Genomic DNA, 20,239 nt, shown 5'->3' on the forward strand with positions numbered 1-20,239 from the left:
TTTTTTGGCCACATTTTGAGGTTTGCAAAGGATTCTGGGTAACAGAACCTGATCAGAGCCCCACAAGTCAACCCATCCTGGATTACCCTCGTGTGAGAAGGTAGCCTCTTTCTAGCCTTGTTACCCCCACTTTTGGCCTGTTTGTGAGTGTATGTCAGGGTGTTTTGTCACTGTTTTCACTGTCTCACTGGGATCCTGATAGCCAGGCCTCAGTGCTCATAGTGAAAACACTATGGTTTCAGTATGTTTGTTATGTGTCACTGGGATCCTGCTGGTCAGGACCCCAGTGCTCATAGGTTTGTGGCCTATATGTATGTGTCACTGGGACCCTGTCACACAGGGCCCCAGTGCTCATAGGTGTGCATGTATATGTTCCCTGTGTGGTGCCTAACTGTCTCACTGAGGCTCTGCTAACCAGAACCTCAGTGGTTATGCTCTCTCATTACTTTCAAATTGTCACTAACAGGCTAGTGACCATTTTTACCAATTTACATTGGCTTACTGGAACACCCTTATAAATCCCTAGTATATGGTACTGAGGTACCCAGGGTATTGGGGTTCCAGGAGATCCCTATGGGCTGCAGCATTTCTTTTGCCACCCATAGGGAGCTCTGACAATTCTTACACAGGCCTGCCACTGCAGCCTGAGTGAAATAACGTCCACGTTATTTCACAGCCATTTTACACTGCACTTAAGTAACTTATAAGTCACCTATATGTCTAACCTTTACCTGGTAAAGGTTAGGTGCAAAGTTACTTAGTGTGAGGGCACCCTGGCACTAGCCAAGGTGCCCCCACATTGTTCAGAGCCAATTCCCTGAACTTTGTGAGTGCGGGGACACCATTACACGCGTGCACTACATATAGGTCACTACCTATATGTAGCTTCACCATGGTAACTCCGAATATGGCCATGTAACATGTCTATGATCATGGAATTGCCCCCTCTATACCATCCTGGCATAGTTGGCACAATCCCATGATCCCAGTGGTCTGTAGCACAGACCCTGGTACTGCCAAACTGCCCTTCCTGGGGTTTCACTGCAGCTGCTGCTGCTGCCAACCCCTCAGACAGGCAGCTGCCCTCCTGGGGTCCAGCCAGGCCTGGCCCAGGATGGCAGAACAAAGAACTTCCTCTGAGAGAGGGTGTGACACCCTCTCCCTTTGGAAAATGGTGTGAAGGCAGGGGAGGAGTAGCCTCCCCCAGCCTCTGGAAATGCTTTGTTGGGCACAGATGTGCCCAATTCTGCATAAGCCAGTCTACACCGGTTCAGGGACCCCTTAGCCCCTGCTCTGGCGCGAAACTGGACAAAGGAAAGGGGAGTGACCACTCCCCTGACCTGCACCTCCCCTGGGAGGTGTCCAGAGCTCCTCCAGTGTGCTCCAGACCTCTGCCATCTTGGAAACAGAGGTGCTGCTGGCACACTGGACTGCTCTGAGTGGCCAGTGCCACCAGGTGACGTCAGAGACTCCTGCTGATAGGCTCCTTCAGGTGTTAGTAGCCTTTCCTCTCTCCTAGGTAGCCAAACCCTCTTTTCTGGCTATTTAGGGTCTCTGTCTCTGGGGAAACTTTAGATAACGAATGCATGAGCTCAGCCGAGTTCCTCTGCATCTCCCTCTTCACCTTCTGATAAGGAATCGACCGCTGACCGCGCTGGAAGCCTGCAAACCTGCAACATAGTAGCAAAGACGACTACTGCAACTCTGTAACGCTGATCCTGCCGCCTTCTCGACTGTTTTCCTGCTTGTGCATGCTGTGGGGGTAGTCTGCCTCCTCTCTGCACCAGAAGCTCCGAAGAAATCTCCCGTGGGTCGACGGAATCTTCCCCCTGCAACCGCAGGCACCAAAAAGCTGCATCTCCGGTCCCTTGGGTCTCCTCTCAGCACGACGAGCGAGGTCCCTCGAATCCAGCGACACCGTCCAAGTGACCCCCATAGTCCAGTGACTCTTCAGCCCAAGTTTGGTGGAGGTAAGTCCTTGCCTCACCTCGCTGGGCTGCATTGCTGGGAACCGCGACTTTGCAAGCTTCTCCGGCCCCTGTGCACTTCCGGCGGAAATCCTTCGTGCACAGCCAAGCCTGGGTCCACGGCACTCTAACCTGCATTGCACGACTTTCTAAGTTGGTCTCCGGCGACGTGGGACTCCTTTGTGCAACTTCGGCGAGCACCGTTTCACGCATCCTCGTAGTGCCTGTTTCTGGCACTTCTCCGGGTGCTACCTGCTTCAGTGAGGGCTCTTTGTCTTGCTCGACGTCCCCTCTCTCTGCAGGTCCAATTTGCGACCTCCTGGTCCCTCCTGGGCCCCAGCAGCGTCCAAAAACGCCAAACGCACGATTTGCGTGTAGCAAGGCTTGTTGGCGTCCATCCGGCGGGAAAACACTTCTGCACGACTCTCCAAGGCGTGGGGGATCCATCCTCCAAAGGGGAAGTCTGTAGCCCTTGTCGTTCCTGCAGTATTCACAGTTCTTCAGCCTAGTAAGAGCTTCTTTGCACCAACCGCTGGCATTTCTTGGGCACCTGCCCATCTCCGAGCTGCTTGTGACTTTTGGACTTGGTCCCCTTGTTCCACAGGTACCTTCAGACAGGAATCCATCGTTGTTGCATTGCTGATTTGTGTTTTCCTTGCATTCTCCCTCTAACACGACTATTTTGTCCTTAGGGGAACTTTGGTGCACTTTGCACTCACTTTTCAGGGTCTTGGGGTGGGTTATTTTGCTAACTCTCACTATTTTCTAATAGTCCCAGCGACCCTCTACAAGGTCACATAGGTTTGGGGTCCATTCGTGGTTCGCATTCCACTTTTGGAGTATATGGTTTGTGTTGCCCCTATCCCTATGTTTCCCCATTGCATCCTATTGTAACTATACATTGTTTGCACTGTTTTCTAAGACTATACTGCATATTTTTGCTATTGTGTATATATATCTTGTGTATATTTCCTATCCTCTCACTGAGGGTACACTCTAAGATACTTTGGCATATTGTCATAAAAATAAAGTACCTTTATTTTTAGTATAACTGTGTATTGTGTTTTCTTATGATATTGTGCATATGACACTAGGTGGTACTGTAGTAGCTTCACACGTCTCCTAGTTCAGCCTGAGCTGCTTTGCTAAGCTACCATTATCTATCAGCCTAAGCTGCTAGACACCCTATACACTAATAAGGGATAACTGGGCCTGGTGCAAGGTGCAAGTACCCCTTGGTACTCACTACAAGCCAGTCCAGCCTCCTACACCTCGGTGTCTAGTTTTCAGAAATGTGCATGTTTGGTAGGTTTCCCTAGGTGCTGGCTGAGCTAAAGCCCAAAATCCACAGCTAGGCAAAAAACACATCAGATTTCAATGTAAAAATGTGATGTGCCCATGTTGCCTTTCCTGTCGCGAACATTAGGCCTACCCACGCAAGTGAGGTACCATTTGTATCGGGAGGCTTGGGGGAACACAGAATAGCACAACAAGTGTTATTGCCCCTTGTCTTTCTCTACATTTTTTCCTTCCAAATGTAAGACAGTGTGTAAAAAAGATGTCTATTTGAGAAATGACCTGTAATTCACATGCTAGTATGGGCACCCCGGAATTCAGAGATGGGCAAATAACCACTGCTGCTCAATACCTTATCTTATGCCCATTTTGGAAATACAAAGGTTTTCTTCATACCTATTCTTCACTCTTTATATTTCAGCAAATGAATTGCTGTATACCAAGTGTAGAATGAAAACCCATTGCAAGGTGCAGCTTATTTATTGGCTCTGGGTACCTAGGGATCTTGATGAACCTACAAGCCCTATATATCCCTGCAACCAGAAGAGTGCAGCACACGTAAGGGTATATTGCTTTAAAAAATCTGACATTGCAGGAAAAGATTACAAAGTAAAACGCTGAGAAAAATGGCTGTTTTTTTTCAGTTCAATTTCAATATTTTCTTTTCAGCTGTTATTTTCATTAGGAAAACCTTGTAAGATCTACACAAATGACCCCTTGCTGAATTCAGAATTTTGTCTACTCTTCAGAAATACTTAGCTTTCCGGTATTCAGTGTTGGTTTCACACCCATTCCTGTCACTAACTGGAAGGAGGATGAAAGCACCAAAAATAGTAAAAATGAAGTATGTCCAAGTAAAATGCCAAAATTGTGTTGAAAAATGTGATTTTCTGATTCAACTCTGCCTGTTCCTGAAAGCTGGGAAGATGGTGATTTTAGCACTGCAAACCCTTTGTTGATGCCATTTTCAGGGTAAAAACCACAAGCCTTCTTCAGCAACCTTTTTTTCCCATGTTTTTGAAACAAACTAAATTTTAGGTGTATTTTGGCTAATTTCTTGATCTCCTCAGGTGTCAACTGCTAGGCAAATGTTGTTCTCAAACGCACTCTTTCATTTACCACGGTGTAATGGAATAGAACTGAAATCAGATAAAAGGTTGTATCAGTTGGCACAATGCTTACTGAGAGAAAAGACTGTAATACACTCTGCTTCAGACATTTGAGATCTTGTAGATACATGAAGTGGATAGGTGGAATTTACTCTCAATAGTCAACAAGATGCACACAAATTTATAATGGTCATCCTGGAAGTACTAGAAGAAGAAGACGTAAATATTGATGAGATATTTGGACTAAGTTACAAATGGAACCATGATTGTGAAGATCGTTTTTTACATCCTGTACTCAAACAAATTCTGAGCAATTTCTCTACTTGACACTACCCAATTGCAAAAGTGTGTTTTTTGAGATTTGAATTAAAATACAAAGACTATGACCTGCCCAAATTATAGATCGGATCTTGTAGCTACATTGCATCTATGAAGAACTGAAAAATACCTCACAATAATGCTACAGCGATGCAGAGTAGATGGATCCCAATTGGAAACTAAAATTACAAACTTCAAAGTTGCCAAATATAAATTAAGTACTACTTATACTGCTATAAGCATTATCTTTCACAAATGAGTTTATATTATATATGGATACTACACAGTCAGTAAAGAGTACAACTGGATGGACGGAATGCAATGACAACAACCTTATTTTCAAACCAAAACTTCCCATCAAACTACAAAATTGTTACCTGTATTTCTGCAAAAATACTAACCTATGATATTTCTTCTACAAAGATTTTCAGTGTTTTAGACATCATTCAGCCTACCAGAAGTGATGCCTTTAAAAAGTTCTGCAAAATGTAAGAGACCATGTATCTTTCACAAAGAAGTTTATATAACATCTTAGACATGTTACATGGCCATGGTCGGAGTTACCATTGTGACGCTACACATAAGTGGTGCCCTATGTGTAGGGCACGCGTGGAATGGTGTCCCCCCACTCACAAAGTCCGGGGAAATTGCCCTGAACAATGTGGGGGCACCTTGGCTAGTGCCAGGGTGCCCAAATACTAAGTAACTTGGCACCCAACCTTCACCAGGTGAAGGTTAGACATATAGGTGACTTATAAGTTACTTATGTGCAGTGTAAAATGGCTGTGAAATAATGTGGGCATTATTTCACTCAGGCTGCAGTGGCAGGCCTGTGTAAGAATTGTCAAAGCTCCCTATGAGTGGCAAAAGAAATTCTGCAGCCCATGGGGATCTCACTTATACAGCCACTCACACAAAAATGCAGAAACTCACACACTGTCACTTTCCCATACAGCGACTCACACACCCACTCACTCACTCATCCAACCTCTCACACACCCACTCACTCAATCATTCAGTGTCTCATACACCCAGTTACTCACCCATCCAAACACTCACACAGTCACCCATACAGACACTCGCAGATCCATTCACTCACTCATACAGCCACTAAGACACCCATTCACTTAATAATACAGCCTCTCACACACTCAGTCACTCACCCACACAGACACGCACACAGTCACTCACCTATACAGACACTCACACACTGAATCACTCACTCATACAACCTCTCACACACCCAGTCACTAACCTATACAGGCTTTCACACACACAGTCAGTCACCCGCACAGCCAGAAAAAGAACTAGGTACACAAAATCTCACTGAATCATTCAGATGCCTATACACTCAGTCACTCACCCACACATACACTTATGCAACCACTCACTCAGTTATACAGACATTTACACATTCAGTCACTCACTGATACAACCACTCACAGACTCAGTTACTCACTTACACAACCACCTATTCAATGTCTCATGAAATTATGAAGGCACTCACATATTCAGTCACTGACACATACAGCCACTCACCTAACCACTCTGTTAAGTATGCCAACATTCACATACTCAGTCACTCTGCCATATAATCACTCACACAATCACTCACTTACCCATACATGCATTCACACAACCACTCCCTCAATTTGAGAGGCAGTCATACACTCACTCACTCACCAATGTAGACACATATACTCAGTCATTCATCCATACAGCCATTCACATACAAACTCATTCACCCATAGACGTACTCACACAACCACTCACTCAGTTAAAGAGGCACTCATTAAGACACTCAGTCACTCATGTAGACACTCATATGGACACTCAGACAATAAATCTCTCACCCATACAGGCGCTCACACATTCAGTCAATCACCCATACAACCTCTTACACAGCAACTCACTGAATCATCCAGCCTCTCACACACCCAGTCACTTATCCATACAAACACTAACACATCAACTCACTCACCCACACCACCACTCACACATCCGCTCACTCAATCATGCAGACACACACTCAACCACTCACCCATAAAGCCACTCACACACTCACTCATTGACCATTAGAGGCACTCACACTATCGTTCACTCAATTATGGAGACACTCATAGACTCACTCAGTCACTCATATCTACACTCACACACTCAATCACTCACCCAACAGACACTCACCCACCCACTTACTCATTCATACAACCTCTCACACTCTCAGTCACTGAATCATGCGGCTTCTCACACACCCAGTCACTCAATCAGACACTTAAACACCAACCCATTCACTCATACAGCCACTCACACAGTCACTCAAACACACACACTTTTACACAACCACAAATCACCTTACAGCCAATCACACACTCAGTGTCTCACTCATGCAGCCAGTCACTCACTGATACAACTACTCACATATCCACTCACACAATTGTGCATACTCTGATACTCTCACTTACTTACCCATACAGCCACTCACACACCCACTCACTCACTCATACAACCTACATAGCCACTCATGCAGCCACTCACTCAATTGTGCAGATACTCACACAGCCACCCACTCACATATACAGCTGCCCACACTCCCAGTCAGTCACTCACACAACCACTCACACAACCATTCACTCAAACAAATAGACACACATTCAGTCACCCACTCAAGCAGCCACCCACACACCCACTCACTCAATCATATAGACACTTCTACACTCAGTCACTCACCCATACAGTCACTCACGCAACCACTCACTCAACCATACAGACACCCACACACTCAGTAACTCAAGCTTACAGCCACTCACGCAACCACTCACTCAACCATACAGACAGTCACACACTTAGTCACTCATACAGCCAGTCATGTGATCATATAGACACTCACACACCCATTCACTCACCCATGCAGCCACTAAGACACCCACTCTTTCAATCATGGAGACACTGACACACCCAGTAACTCACCAGTACAAACAGTGATGCACTGAGTTAGTCACACATACAGACACTCTCACATTTACTCACCTAATCATCCAGTCAGTTTATCAGACAGCCAGTAACTGAGCCAGTTTCTCAATCATACATCCTCTCTTCCTTACACAGACACACATATAGCTTATCTTTTTTAACCAAGAAAGGTGGTTCTAACGAGAACTGTTTTTTCTGGAACTTTTTTAACTTTTGTACATGTTTTTGTTATTTCTTTTAAGGAAAATGTCAACTAGACCAAACAATGTCCTCAAAACATCAGAAAACAAGATAAAAGAAAGAATCATAAAGAAAGAAAATTAACATTTATGATTTTTTGCTGCACCCAGCAGCACAGCAACTGACAGTTCGCGGGCTGTAAGGATCTTCTTGCAGTCCAGGCAGAAGGACCCCACCCTTCATAGCTCCAGAGCTATTTCCGGAAGGCGTCTCTCAATCTTTGGTCGCAGAACTCCCCTGCTCTTGGTGTTGCTGCAGAAGATGTTAAGGGTTCTCCAGTTCTTTTCTCCCATTCTGCTCTCAGATGCTGTCTGTTGTGATCTGCCTTTAAATGCGACAACATACTATAGGTTGGGCAGGAATATTTGTTGCTGTATCCCTAGAAAGGTTTTTGATGCATAGGGAATATTTTACATATTTAGCCAACGCCTTCTTCTCATCAGAAGGGATTGTAAAAAAATCCCAAGCAATCAAGCGATGGACTGCTTCTTCTGGGCAGGTTCATCATCTGAAGAGCTTTCTGCATCATGGCGTGATTCAGGGCCTTCACTCCCACCAGATGCCATTTATTAAGAAATAAGCAAAAAAGTAACAAACGTCAGGAGCTCCAGTTTACTGCAAAGAGAAATGTGTGTAAATGTTGCTACTGAGCAGTAATTTGAAGCAAAACCCTTACAGTCCCATTCCACAGCTTCGTTGTTACTTTGTATCTCTCATTCCCCGTAGTTCAACTTGCTACATTTGCTGTTTCAAGTGCCTGTTTGCTAATCACTTGATTTATTAGTTCATTCCACACCTTTTGTATTAGTGTAACTCCCGCCCTTTCTGGAGTTGTTTTTAATAAACATTCACTCTAGTACAAGCAGGCCCCCTTTTGTAAATAGTTTTTGTTATATTAATCGCTGGTTTGTTCCTGGTCCCATCCGGACAACATTGGTACCATGTAGGACAAGTTTATTATTGCATACACCATACTTTTGTGTTTATTCAGGACTCTCCGATTAAAATACCAGAATGCCTGAGGGCTGGTGAACTATATAATGGTAATTGAGGAGACACTGCATTATCCGTGATCAGTACCATAGTGGTCGAAACGCGTCGGTGGTGTGGTCACTTTTTGTGGAAAAATAAATATTGCTGAAGTAATTGTTCCTGGATTGCAGCACTTCTTGTTTATATATATATATATATATATTACCTAGTGGCGGTTGCAACTAGGTAGTTAAAGTTTCTATATAAAAAGTGTTTTTTTAACTTATCTATATCTTTGCGCTGCATGACAAATCTTCACAAAACGTTCCCCAAAAAATTGCCAGTTCTGTCAGCTGCTGCCTGGAATGTTTTGGGGTGATCCATCTGTGGAGGGGGAAGGGGGGTCTCAAAACACATTTTCCCCATTCATTTTTCTGTAGAGATTTTGAGCAGTGATAGCGTAAAAACTACTGGACGGAATTACACCAAATTTGGCAGGAAGGTAGGCCCTGGTCCAGAAAGAGTGCCTTTTCGTTTTGGTGTATTTCCACTCAGTAGTTTTGGAGAAATTGAGGGGAAAACAAATTTGTGTATCTAGCGACGCAAAGGATTCGAAACTCTAACGATCTTGTGCTGAGATCTGATTGGCTGATAAAACTTAAACAACAGAAGCTGTTAAAGTGTTGGCAGCCATCTTGGGACTCGGCTTCAACCAAGTGCGAAAAAAAAGTTTAAAAAAACAAAATGGACCAGGGCACGAACACCCGACCCCTTACCTCTGGTGGTGGGATCCAAAAGGGACACTGCCAGGGATAAAAAGCATTTTTTTTAATTTTACGAGCGGAGATGCGGTGGATTCATGAAACCAATCATAACATTTTTAAAAATGAAGCATGGTCTCTCGCGCTTTGTTAGTTTAATGCCAAGTCCTGTTTAAAAAAAAAAAAAAAAAAAAATGGGGGGTTGCCTCTTGGCTGATGCCACCTCTCAGGGGGTCATTTTTTTGATGTGGATCAGCCTGTGCCCCCCTGCTGCCCTGGGGACTGCCACCTCCTAGGGAAAATGTTTAAAAAACTAAAGGGGGGGCCCTATGGGACCAGCACGCCTGGGGACCTCCACCCAAACCCCCTTACCCCCCTATATGTACGCCCCCCTTCACACACACACACAGGCACACACTCATTATCACATACATACACGCATGCATACATCCAATCACACACACATTCGCACACACTTCCAAACATACACACAGACACGCATTCACAACATACTCGCACTCACACTCCCATACATGCACACATGCATTCAGCACTCAACACACATCCGCATTCATGCACACACATGAATTCACACAACCCCCCACACCCCCACACACAAACACCCCCACCCCCCTCTTCTGTCGGAGACCCTACTTACCTGGATCCAAGGGGTCCTCTGGCAGGAGACGGGACAGGGCACTGCTACCGCCAGCAGCGCCCCCCAGCAGAACACTGCCAGGCTGTATTATTGGTCATAATATGGCTGGCGGCGGTCTACTGGGGTGCCGCTGCTGGTGGTAGCAGCACCACCTTACTGCCATCCGCCGCCATGACCACAGCCGTATTTCTGCCATTCTTGTGGCAGAAATCTGGCTGTGGTCACAGTATGGCGGACGGCTGGTAGCCGTGGCGGCGATCTTTTGGCAGCAGTCGCCGCAGCGGTAGGCGATTTTTACCACCAAGGTTAAAATGAGGGCCAAAGACTGTTTTAAAAATTCATATCTTTACTTGGGTGTGTTGGATTTTTGTCGTTTAGGTCTTGTTTTGTTTAGATAAATATTACCTATTTTTCGAAACCTGTGTTGTGTCATTTTGAAGTGTTTTGACTGGGTTACTGTGTGTGTTGGTACAAATACTTTACACATTGCTTCTGAAGTTAAGCCTGCCTGCTCAAGCCAAGCTCCCACAGGGATGAGCGGGGGATAGCTGAGGGTGATTCTCCTTAACCCTGACTAGATTGAGGGTCCTTGCTTGGACAGGGGGTAACCTAACTGCCAACCAAATAACCCATCCCTAACACTGACACAGTCTTGTGTTGCTAGGATAGTTCCCTCTTTTAAATATATGCCCCCATTGCTATCAGACGGGTTAGACCACTGTGTGCACGAAGGCCACGTGTTTGACTTAGCTTTACAGTTTCTTTTTTTCAGTTTGAAAGGTGAAGTTTATTTAGCACTTGATATGATATAATCAATGAGAACGGAATCATATAAAAAAGTGGTTCCCAACTTTTGACTTCTGTGGACCCCCACTTTATCATTACTGGAGCCCAGGGACCCCCACTGAATCTTTATTGGAATCTGGGGACCCCACCACTGAGTCATTACTGAAAGGTGGGGACCTAATGTGTTAACATTATTTAATTTTCTAAGCAGTTGTGGACCCCCTGAGTGAATAAGAAAAAACAATTAGCAGGAAAGATGAAAAGAAGAACAATGAAAGGGGAAAAGAGCAAATATCCTATCAGAAGATTATAGGGCTTAGCACTTTGCAATGCAGCCTTATGACATTTGTATTAATTAAAATTAGCCCCCTTGCCAAGCACCATCTGGAGTTTACCAACCAACAGTTGAACCACCCCGTCATCTGACTAATCTCATCTCTATGGGCCTCCACCCTAGCAGCTTTCATGCCCTCCCCATCCCCAGAAGTGGTTTTTGGAGTTCCTTCTCTCATTTTAATAATATTCCTTACATCATTGTGCTCAATATAGGGATCCAATAGTGACATAAACATATTTTGACACATTCTATTATGTTCAACATAAACGTTATTGGGCCTCTTGGTGTATAATACACTCCCGCATCAACTGTGGACATTGTTTTGACTTCTTCCAGGGGGGTTGCATAAATGGGTGTAGATTGAACATTTCCTAGAAAAAGGTTTGTTACCTTTGGGGGCCACTATAGGGCTTTTGATTCTTTTTTCCCAGCTTAAAAAAATATATTAAAATTCTCGATCAGTACATCAATGTCTTTCAAAGTACAATTTCCGGCAGCACATCACACCAGTGTCCCGTTTGTTCAGGCAATTGTTATTAAGGCACAATTGTTGTTTAAATAGTAGTTGTTCAGTACTTAGTTGTTGAGACTTTTTAGTTGTTTAGCAGTAGTGGTTCAGGCAAGTAGTGGTTTAGACCTAGTTGTTCAGGATGTTTCCCGCTGGCTATATACTTTTTCACGCAAAACTACGTTAGCGCAGTTTTGCGTGAAAAAGTATAGATCTGTCCCTAAATCACCAGGTTTGAGGCAACAACTGCTGGGGAAGGAGGGGATGGGATATCCCAAGACCAGAACCCAGTCCAGCCAGAGAGCAGATCCGCACCAAATAACAGAACCCCTGATTTGTCAGGATTACACTGAAGGTTATTGATTTTCTTCCAGGTCATCACTGTTCCCATGCCGACTGAAAAAGCCTGCTTTGCTCTATCAGTTACACTCTCATACCATAGTAAGAATGGATATCATCTGCGTATAATATGATTTTGATGCCAAAAGATTCCAGACGTTCAGCCAGTGGAAAAATATAAATGTTGAACAGTGTTGGGCTTAATGATGATCCTTGGGGAACACCCAATATAACTCTTTTAACATTCCCAGCAAATGGATTCATCCAGGCTGCCTGCTCTCTGTGACCCAAAACGTATTTGAACCAGTTCCAAGCCCCCACATTCTGAATTAGAAAGGTGGTTCAACAAAATCTCAAGGGAGAGTATCAAAAGCCACCGAAAGATATAAAAGGATCAAGGTGGCATTGTGGCCCTGATCTAAGATCAAGTTAACCAACCCCGTTATTTACAATGATGCTGTTTTTGTACTGTGTAGTGTGCAGAAACCAGATTGAGAAGGGTGTAACAATTTATTAGTTTTCAAATAATCTGAAAATTGAGCAGTAGCAATTTGTTTAAGAATATCTGGCGCCACGGGTAGTAATGAAATAAGTCTAACATTTGATAATACTGACTTATTTCGTGATGAGAGGGTAACCACTGTATCACAGGTTTATGATATTGACAACATGTTTTAAAATGCAAGGTGGCCAGTGATCAACATTTCAGAAAACCAGTCCTTAGCTCCTCCTGTTCAGTTGCCCTGAATGGCAACAAAGCACATTCAAGGCAGGCGGCGAGTCAAAAAAGCCTTTCCTCACATCAAAAGACTGTCCCTTTAGCTGAATTTCCTTGATTTGTTTCTTAACAAAAGCTCCAAACTTTATACACAAGTACCCACTAGCAATAGGAGGATGTACCATTGATGTAGGATGCAAAAATTAGAGACAATCTGGAATATCTCTTTAGGTTTATTCTTAGTTCTATTCACTTTCATTGGGTAATAATTACTTTGCACATGTTTTAAATTCATATGATATTTATTTAGAGCCCCCTCGTACCTTAAATTATCTGCTATGGAGTATTGTCTTCTGGATATCCTCTCTAACCCTTTGCAAGTTTTTCATTCCTCTGCAAGGGTAGCAGAAAGCCAAGGGCAGAAGACACACGTCCTGGCTTAGTGCAAGTTTCTTGCAGGGCTAGTATGTTATCTGGCCCCTGGAGCCTATTGTTACCACTAATGCATCCTCTTTCAATTTTCCAGACAAAATGGGAACCCAGAAGACCTAAGACTTCCCTCAGCCCTGGGATCTTAACTTTGTACCATGCTCTGGACCAAGTAACTCTCCCCTGGTGTTCCTGGTCCTCCTTATATTTCAAGGACCATGAAAACAGAACCGTTAAATGGTCCGACCGTATCACTTCCACTGGACTTTCCACTAGTAGGGAGGTGTTTAAAAAATCAGATCTAAAGTGTGTCCCACACTATGAGTTGGACCAGTGAGACTGGCATCACAAGAGGGAAAAGTGAGCAGGTGCAAGCTGAGACAGGTTACCACCCCCCACCACCACCAAGAGTCAAAGGAGACACAGTGACACAGCTATACACTTTAAAAGGACACATTCTGGCAGTTTACCAATGGAATGTGTGTGAGGAAAGGCCTCTTTTGTCATGGATAGCCCCTCCACGTTTTGCCTGGTAAATGATGTAAGCTCAAAGTTGTTAGTGCCCAGGGCCCCTGCTAACCAGGTTTACTGGGCCAGATCTGTTTCCCAAAACTGTTGTGATGCATTGCCACAATTGGCAACATATTTAGCTGCCACTATAAGTCCCTAGTAAAGGGTAGGCCCCTGAGGGCAGCAGCACAGATTGTGCCGTCCTCTAGGGCCATTAACCCAGGTACGCCCAGCACTGCCAGTGTTAATAAAAGGTGTTCTTATATTAATGCATATATATATATGTATATATATATATATATATATATATATATATATATATATATATATATATATATATATATGTATATATATATTATGAGTGTGTTGTGTTTGTGCTAAAGTTGTCATCCATGGAAGTTCTCTCTGTATTAAAGTGCTCTCTTGGTAATCATGCTGTCTGTGAATGTGGTCTTTCTTTTAATGCAGTCCTGTATGCATGTGTTCTCATATGAATGCAGTCCTGTATGAGAGTACTGTCTTTATGTTAATGTTGTCCTGCGTAAAACTTCTCCCTTTGAAATAAAGTCCTGTATTAAAGTGGTTTCTTTGTAATCGTGCTGTCTGTGAATGTGGTCTTTCTTTTAATGGAGTCCTGTATGAGTGATCTGTCTTTGTGCTAACTTTGCCCTGCGTAGAACTTCTCTCTTTGTAATAAAATCATGTATTAAAGTGCTCTCTTTGTAATCGTGCTCTCTGTGAATGCGGTCTTTCTTTTAATGCAGTTCTGTATGCATGTGTTCTTATATTAATGCAGTCCTTTGCAAGTGTGCTGTCTTTGAGCTAATGTTGTCCTGCGTGGAACTTCTCTCTTTGAAATAAAGTCCTGTATTAAAGTCCTATCTTTGTAATCCTACTGTCTGTGAATGTGGCCTTTCTTTTAATGCAGTCTTGTATGCATGTGTTCTTTTATTAACGCAGCCCTGTGTGAGTGTGCTATCTTTATGCTAATGTTATCCTGCATAGAACTTCTCTCTTTGTAATAAAGTCCTCTATTAAAGTGCTCTGTTTGTAATCGTGCTCTTGGTGAATGTGATCTTTTTTAATGCAGTTCTGTATGCATGTGTTCTTATATTAATGCAGTCCTGTATGATTGTACAGTCTTTGTGCTAATGTTGTCCTGCGTGGAACTTCTTTCTTTGTAATAAAGTCCTCCATGGATGACCTCTTTTTGTTATATAGTCCTGTATTAAAGTGCTCTATTTGTAATCATGCTGTCTGTGAATGTGCTTTCTTTTAATGCAGTCTTGTATGCATGCTTCTTTTATTAATCCAGTTCTGTATGAGTACACTGTCTTTCTGGTAATGTTGTACTCCGTGGATCTTCTCTCTTTGTAGCAAAGTCCCGTATTAAAGTGCTTTCTTTGTAATCGTGCTGTCTGTGTATGTGGTCTTTTTTTAATGCAGTCCTGTATGCATGTGTTCTTATATTAATGCAGTCCTGTGTGAGTGTGCTGTCTTTGTGCTAATGTTGTTGTGCATGGAACTTCTCTCTTTGTAATAAAGTCCTCCATGGATGCCCTCACTTTGTAATAAAGTCCTGTATCAAAGCTCTCTTTTTGTAATCATGGTGTCTGTGAATGTGGTCTTTCTTTTAATGCAGTCATGTACTTTTGTTCTTATATTAATGCAGTCCTGTGTGACTGTGCTGTCTTTGTGCAAATGCTCTCCTGTGTGGATCTTCTCTCTTTGTAATAAAGTCCTGTGATGAAGTGCTCTCTTTGTAATCATGTTGTCTGTGTATGTGGTCTTTCTTTTAATGCAGTCTTGTATGCATGTGTTCTTTTATTAATGCAGTCCTGTATGAGTGTGCTGTCTTCGTGCTAATACTGTCCTGTTTGGATCTTCTCTCTTTGTAATAAAGTCCTGTATTAAAGTGATCTCTTTGTAATCATGCTGTCTGTGAATGTGGTCTTTCTTTAAATGCAGTCCTGTATATGTGTTCTTATTTTAATGCAGTCCTGTGTGAGTGTGCTGTCTTTGTTCTAATGCTATCGTGCGCGGATCTGCTCTCTTTGTAATAAAGTCCTGTATTAAAGTGCTCTATTTGTTATCATGCTTTCTGTTTATGTGGTCTTTTTTAATGCAGTACTGTATGTCTGTGTTTTTATATTATGTGCTATGTTTGTGCTAATGTTGAGCTGTGTAGAACTTCTCTCTTTGTAAAAAAGTAATCCATGGATGCCCTCACTTCGTAATAAAGTCCTTTATTAAAGCACTCTCTTTGTAATCATGCTGTCAGTGAATGTGGTCTTTCTTTCAATGCAATCCTGTACATGTGTTCTTAGATTAATGCAGACCTGTACGCAAGTGTTCTTATATTAATGCAGTCCCGTATGAGTGTAATGTTGTCCTACGTAGAACTTCTCTCTTTGTAATAAAGTCCTGTATTAAAGTGCTTTCTTTGTAATCATGCTGTCCGTGAATGTGGTCTTTCTTTTCATGTAGTCCTGTATGCCTGTGTTCTTATATTAATGCAGTCCTGTGTGAGTGTGCTGTCTTTGTGCTAATGTTGTTGTGCATGGAACTTCTTTCTTTGTAAGAAAGTCCTCCATAGATGCCCTCACTTGGTAATAAAGTCCTGTATTAAAGCTCTCTATTTGTAAGCATACTGTCCGTGAATGTGGTCTTTCTTTTAATGCAGTCATGTACATTTGTTCTTATATTAATGCAGTCCTGTATGCTTGTGTTCTTATATTAATGCAATCCTGTATGAGTGCGCTGTCTTTGTGGTAATGCTGTCCTGCGTGGATCTTCTCTCTTTGTAACAATGTCCTGTATTAAAGTGCTCTCTTTGTAATAAAGTCCTGTATTAAAGTTCTCTCTTTGTAATAAAGTCCTTTATGATTATGTTCTTGTTGGGTTAAGACTCAATGGCGTAGGACTGCCCCATAAATGTACTCTCTGTGGGAGGTGACTCCCTTCTATGAACGTACTCTTTTTGGGGAATAATGATGATGAAATGTGGAGTATGAAAATTCACTTACAACTTCTCCTTCTGTGCAGGATCTTTGCAATGTGGCAGTGGGTGCAGTGTAAAGAACCTGATGACTACCCGGTGAACGACGTCCCTCTCTGCATGGGCCTGAATGATGGTTTGTACCCCACCATGCCTCCGAGGACGCTAAAGGACTGCATGAAAATGCCGTGGGAGTTAGGCTACAGCTATTCGGATTTTTCTAGCTGGCCACCGCAGCAGTGTGGCTCACCTGCTGCCCCTGATCCCACCACCACAACCACCGAAGCCACCCCGGCAGACGAGGAGGAATTCTTTTTTTCTTGGCTTTGGAATTAGTGCACGATAATTTCAGTGGAAGTGAGGGTGGCATGCTGAGAGAGGCATTTGCACACCACAGTGTGGGACCCCTCCCTTCCTGCACCCACTTTACCTGATGATCCCCTCCTTCCCAGGGCCCTCACAGAACCCCTCCTTTTACTCTTGTTATAGGCTGGTTTGAAACATCTATTTTTAGGGCTGCGGGATCACATCTTGTCAAAACACATCTATGTCTATAACAACATTAATAGTACCACTACTAAAACAATACTGGGTACTACTACTACCGTAAAATGTACTACTAATAATTGTACCAATAACATGTGATAATAAGTTAATATATAATCTAATGATAGGCTCATCATTATAATAACAATTTTAATAACAAGAACAATACTAATAATACTAATACTCCTACTGCTACTACTACTACTAATAATAAAAATATAATAATAATGATAATAATACTTATGGCTGTGACATTACCAATGCTGCTGAGGACATTGCGTGCAAGTACTGTGGATGTCTGTGCTGCTTTGAAGATGCTTTCAAAATCGTGATAGTGCGGGAGTGTAGTGGGTAGGTGCCCCCCTCCTTACTTAATTTCTTCATCATGCTCTTCATCAGCATTACTCATCTTTTTCCTCTGCATCTATGGTGCTCCCCTGATGCTCTCATCTGCAGTGCTGCCCCTGCTCCTTCTCATCTGCAGTGCTCCCCCAGCTCTTCCTCATCTGCAGTGCTCCCCCTGCCCCTCCTCATGTGTGCTCCTCCCCCAGCTCCTCCTCGTCTGTGCTGCTCTCCGAGCTCCTCCTCATCTTCAGTGCTCCCCATGCTCCTCCTTGTCTGTGCTGCTCCCCAAGCTCCTCCTAATCTGTGCTGCTCCCCCTGCTCCTCCTCATCTGTGCTGCTCCCCCTGCCCCTCCTCATCTGTGCTGCTCTCCGAGCTCCTCCTCATCTTCAGTGCTCCCCATGCTCCTCCTTGTCTGTGCTGCTCCCCCAGCTCCTCCTAATCTGTGCTGTTCCCCCTGCTCCTCCTCATCTGTGCTGCTCCCTCAGCTGCTTCTTATCTGCAGTGCTCCTCATGCTCCTCCTCGAACTGCAGTGCTCCCCCTGCTCCTCCTTGTCTGTGGTGCTCCCCCTGCTCCTTCTCGTCTTTGGTGCTCCCCCATCAACTTCTTATCTGCAGTGCTCTCCATGCTCCTCCTTGTCTGCGGTGCTCCCCCACTCCTCCTTGTCTATGGTGATCCCCCGCTCCTCCTCATCTGCTTACTCCCTCTGCTTCTCCTAATCTGTGATCCTCCCCGAGCCTCCTCTTCTGCCATTCTTCCTCTGATCCTACTCATTTGCTGTGCTCCCCCACTCTTCCTCTTCTGCAATGATCCCCATCCTCCACCTGAAAAATGTTGTTTCCCTCACAGTCTACAATTATTTCTACAGTCCCCCTGGTCACTTCCTGACAGTGACAAACTCATGCTAAGAACCTGTCTCTCAAGCCTTCAGCTGCCTCATCGGCACTACCTCATCCACTTAACCCTCAGCTTCACTCATGCTGTGCCAACCCTTCAGATTCTCATACAGACATCCCTGGAGATCAAGTGTTCCAGATTAACCCTCAGCCTCACTCTTTCAGGGCCTCCCCTTCAGATACTCCTACAGACCATCCCTGAAGATCATGTGGTCCAGATTTACTCACAACCTCAAGTCCTCAATCTGCCCTGGTTGCCTCAGCAGCCTCTTCATCCTTTACTTTTATCGTTATGTGCACACCCAAACCTCTTTAGAAGTAGCTTTAAAATACACCAGACTCATTGCCTCCTCAATGTTACCTTTCTGACTGCTACAAAAGACAGCCAGATTACGCGCTGGACACTTGCAGTTCAGCTTTTTGACTTCCTCGTCCCAGAGCATCCATTATAAGGTGTGTCAACTCTCCATCCACAACTGATCATAGAGGAAAAATTCTTCCATCCTCCACCTCATTTAGGCTCTTTGGCTCCCCAGAAGGGAGCCATAAGGAACGTTCCCCCTACTCTTCTGATTATCTTAATGACTATTCATGGTCAGGGTGAAGAGCAGTCAAAGAACAAAGGAGGTTTGGTGGTACTGAAATAAAGAAGGTAATTTTCTATGATGTGGAGTAGTGTAATTCCTTCCTCGTCCCCATTCTTACATATGGAGAATATTTCTAAGAAGTGCACCTTTAACACATCCCCTGAAAAATCAAGTACCCCAGAAGTAATGCAAACTATTTGTTATAGTGATGGAGATTTTCAGAGGCAAACATACACAGAGTGCAACCATCAGCACCATTGCCACATCCCAGGGGCCCTTATCCCACATGTCCTGTCTCTACTGATACAGGCATAGGAAGTTTCACGGTCACAGCCTCTGAATACCAGTAATGGAAGTGGTGCCTGAGCCAGGATAGGAGGCCTCTGCTCCACCCCGGTGGTCCTGCCCTCTACACTGTGCCTGGCAAAGAAGAACCGACTGATTCAAGCAGAAAGCCAGAAAGGCTATGGATTTCATTCAGTGATACAGGGGGTGATTCTGACCCCGGCGGTACAAGACCGCCGGGGCCAGGGTCGGCGGGAGCACCGCCGACAGGCCGGCGGTGCCCCGCAAGGCATTCTGACCGCGGCGGTTCAGCCGCGGCCAGAAAGGGTAAACCGGCGGTCTCCCGCCGGTTTACCGCTGCCCTTAGAATCCCCCATGGCGGCGCAGCTTGCTGCGCCGCCATGGGGGATTCTGACACCCCCTACCGCCATCCTGTTCCTGGCGGTTCGCCCGCCAGGAACAGGATGGCGGTAGGGGGTGCCGCGGGGCCCCTGGGGGCCCCTGCCATGCCCATGCCAATGGCATGGGCACGGCAGGGGCCCCCGTAAGAGGGCCCCACAAAGTATTTCAGTGTCTGCCTAGCAGACACTGAAATATGCGACGGGTGCAACTGCACCCGTCGCACATTCCCACTCCGCCGGCTTAATTCTGAGCCGGCATCCTAG

The 20,239-nt window shown here is 44.4% G+C and overlaps 1 protein-coding gene across 1 annotated transcript in view; it reads left to right on the plus strand.

The window, feature by feature from the left end:
* The window catches only part of LOC138249009 (tyrosinase-like), a 108,735-nt gene extending 88,910 nt beyond the window's left edge, over window positions 1-19,825 (plus strand). Inside the window, exon 4 of the mRNA XM_069203066.1 lies at window positions 16,964-19,825. Coding sequence (XP_069059167.1) covers window positions 16,964-17,252 — 289 coding nt within the window. The 3' untranslated portion in view covers window positions 17,253-19,825. The remainder of the gene's footprint in view (window positions 1-16,963) is intronic.
* The last annotated feature ends 414 nt before the right edge of the window (window positions 19,826-20,239 follow it).

Source organism: Pleurodeles waltl, chromosome 8, assembly GCF_031143425.1.
Source record: "Pleurodeles waltl isolate 20211129_DDA chromosome 8, aPleWal1.hap1.20221129, whole genome shotgun sequence".
In the NCBI taxonomy this organism is placed as follows: domain Eukaryota; kingdom Metazoa; phylum Chordata; class Amphibia; order Caudata; family Salamandridae; genus Pleurodeles; species Pleurodeles waltl.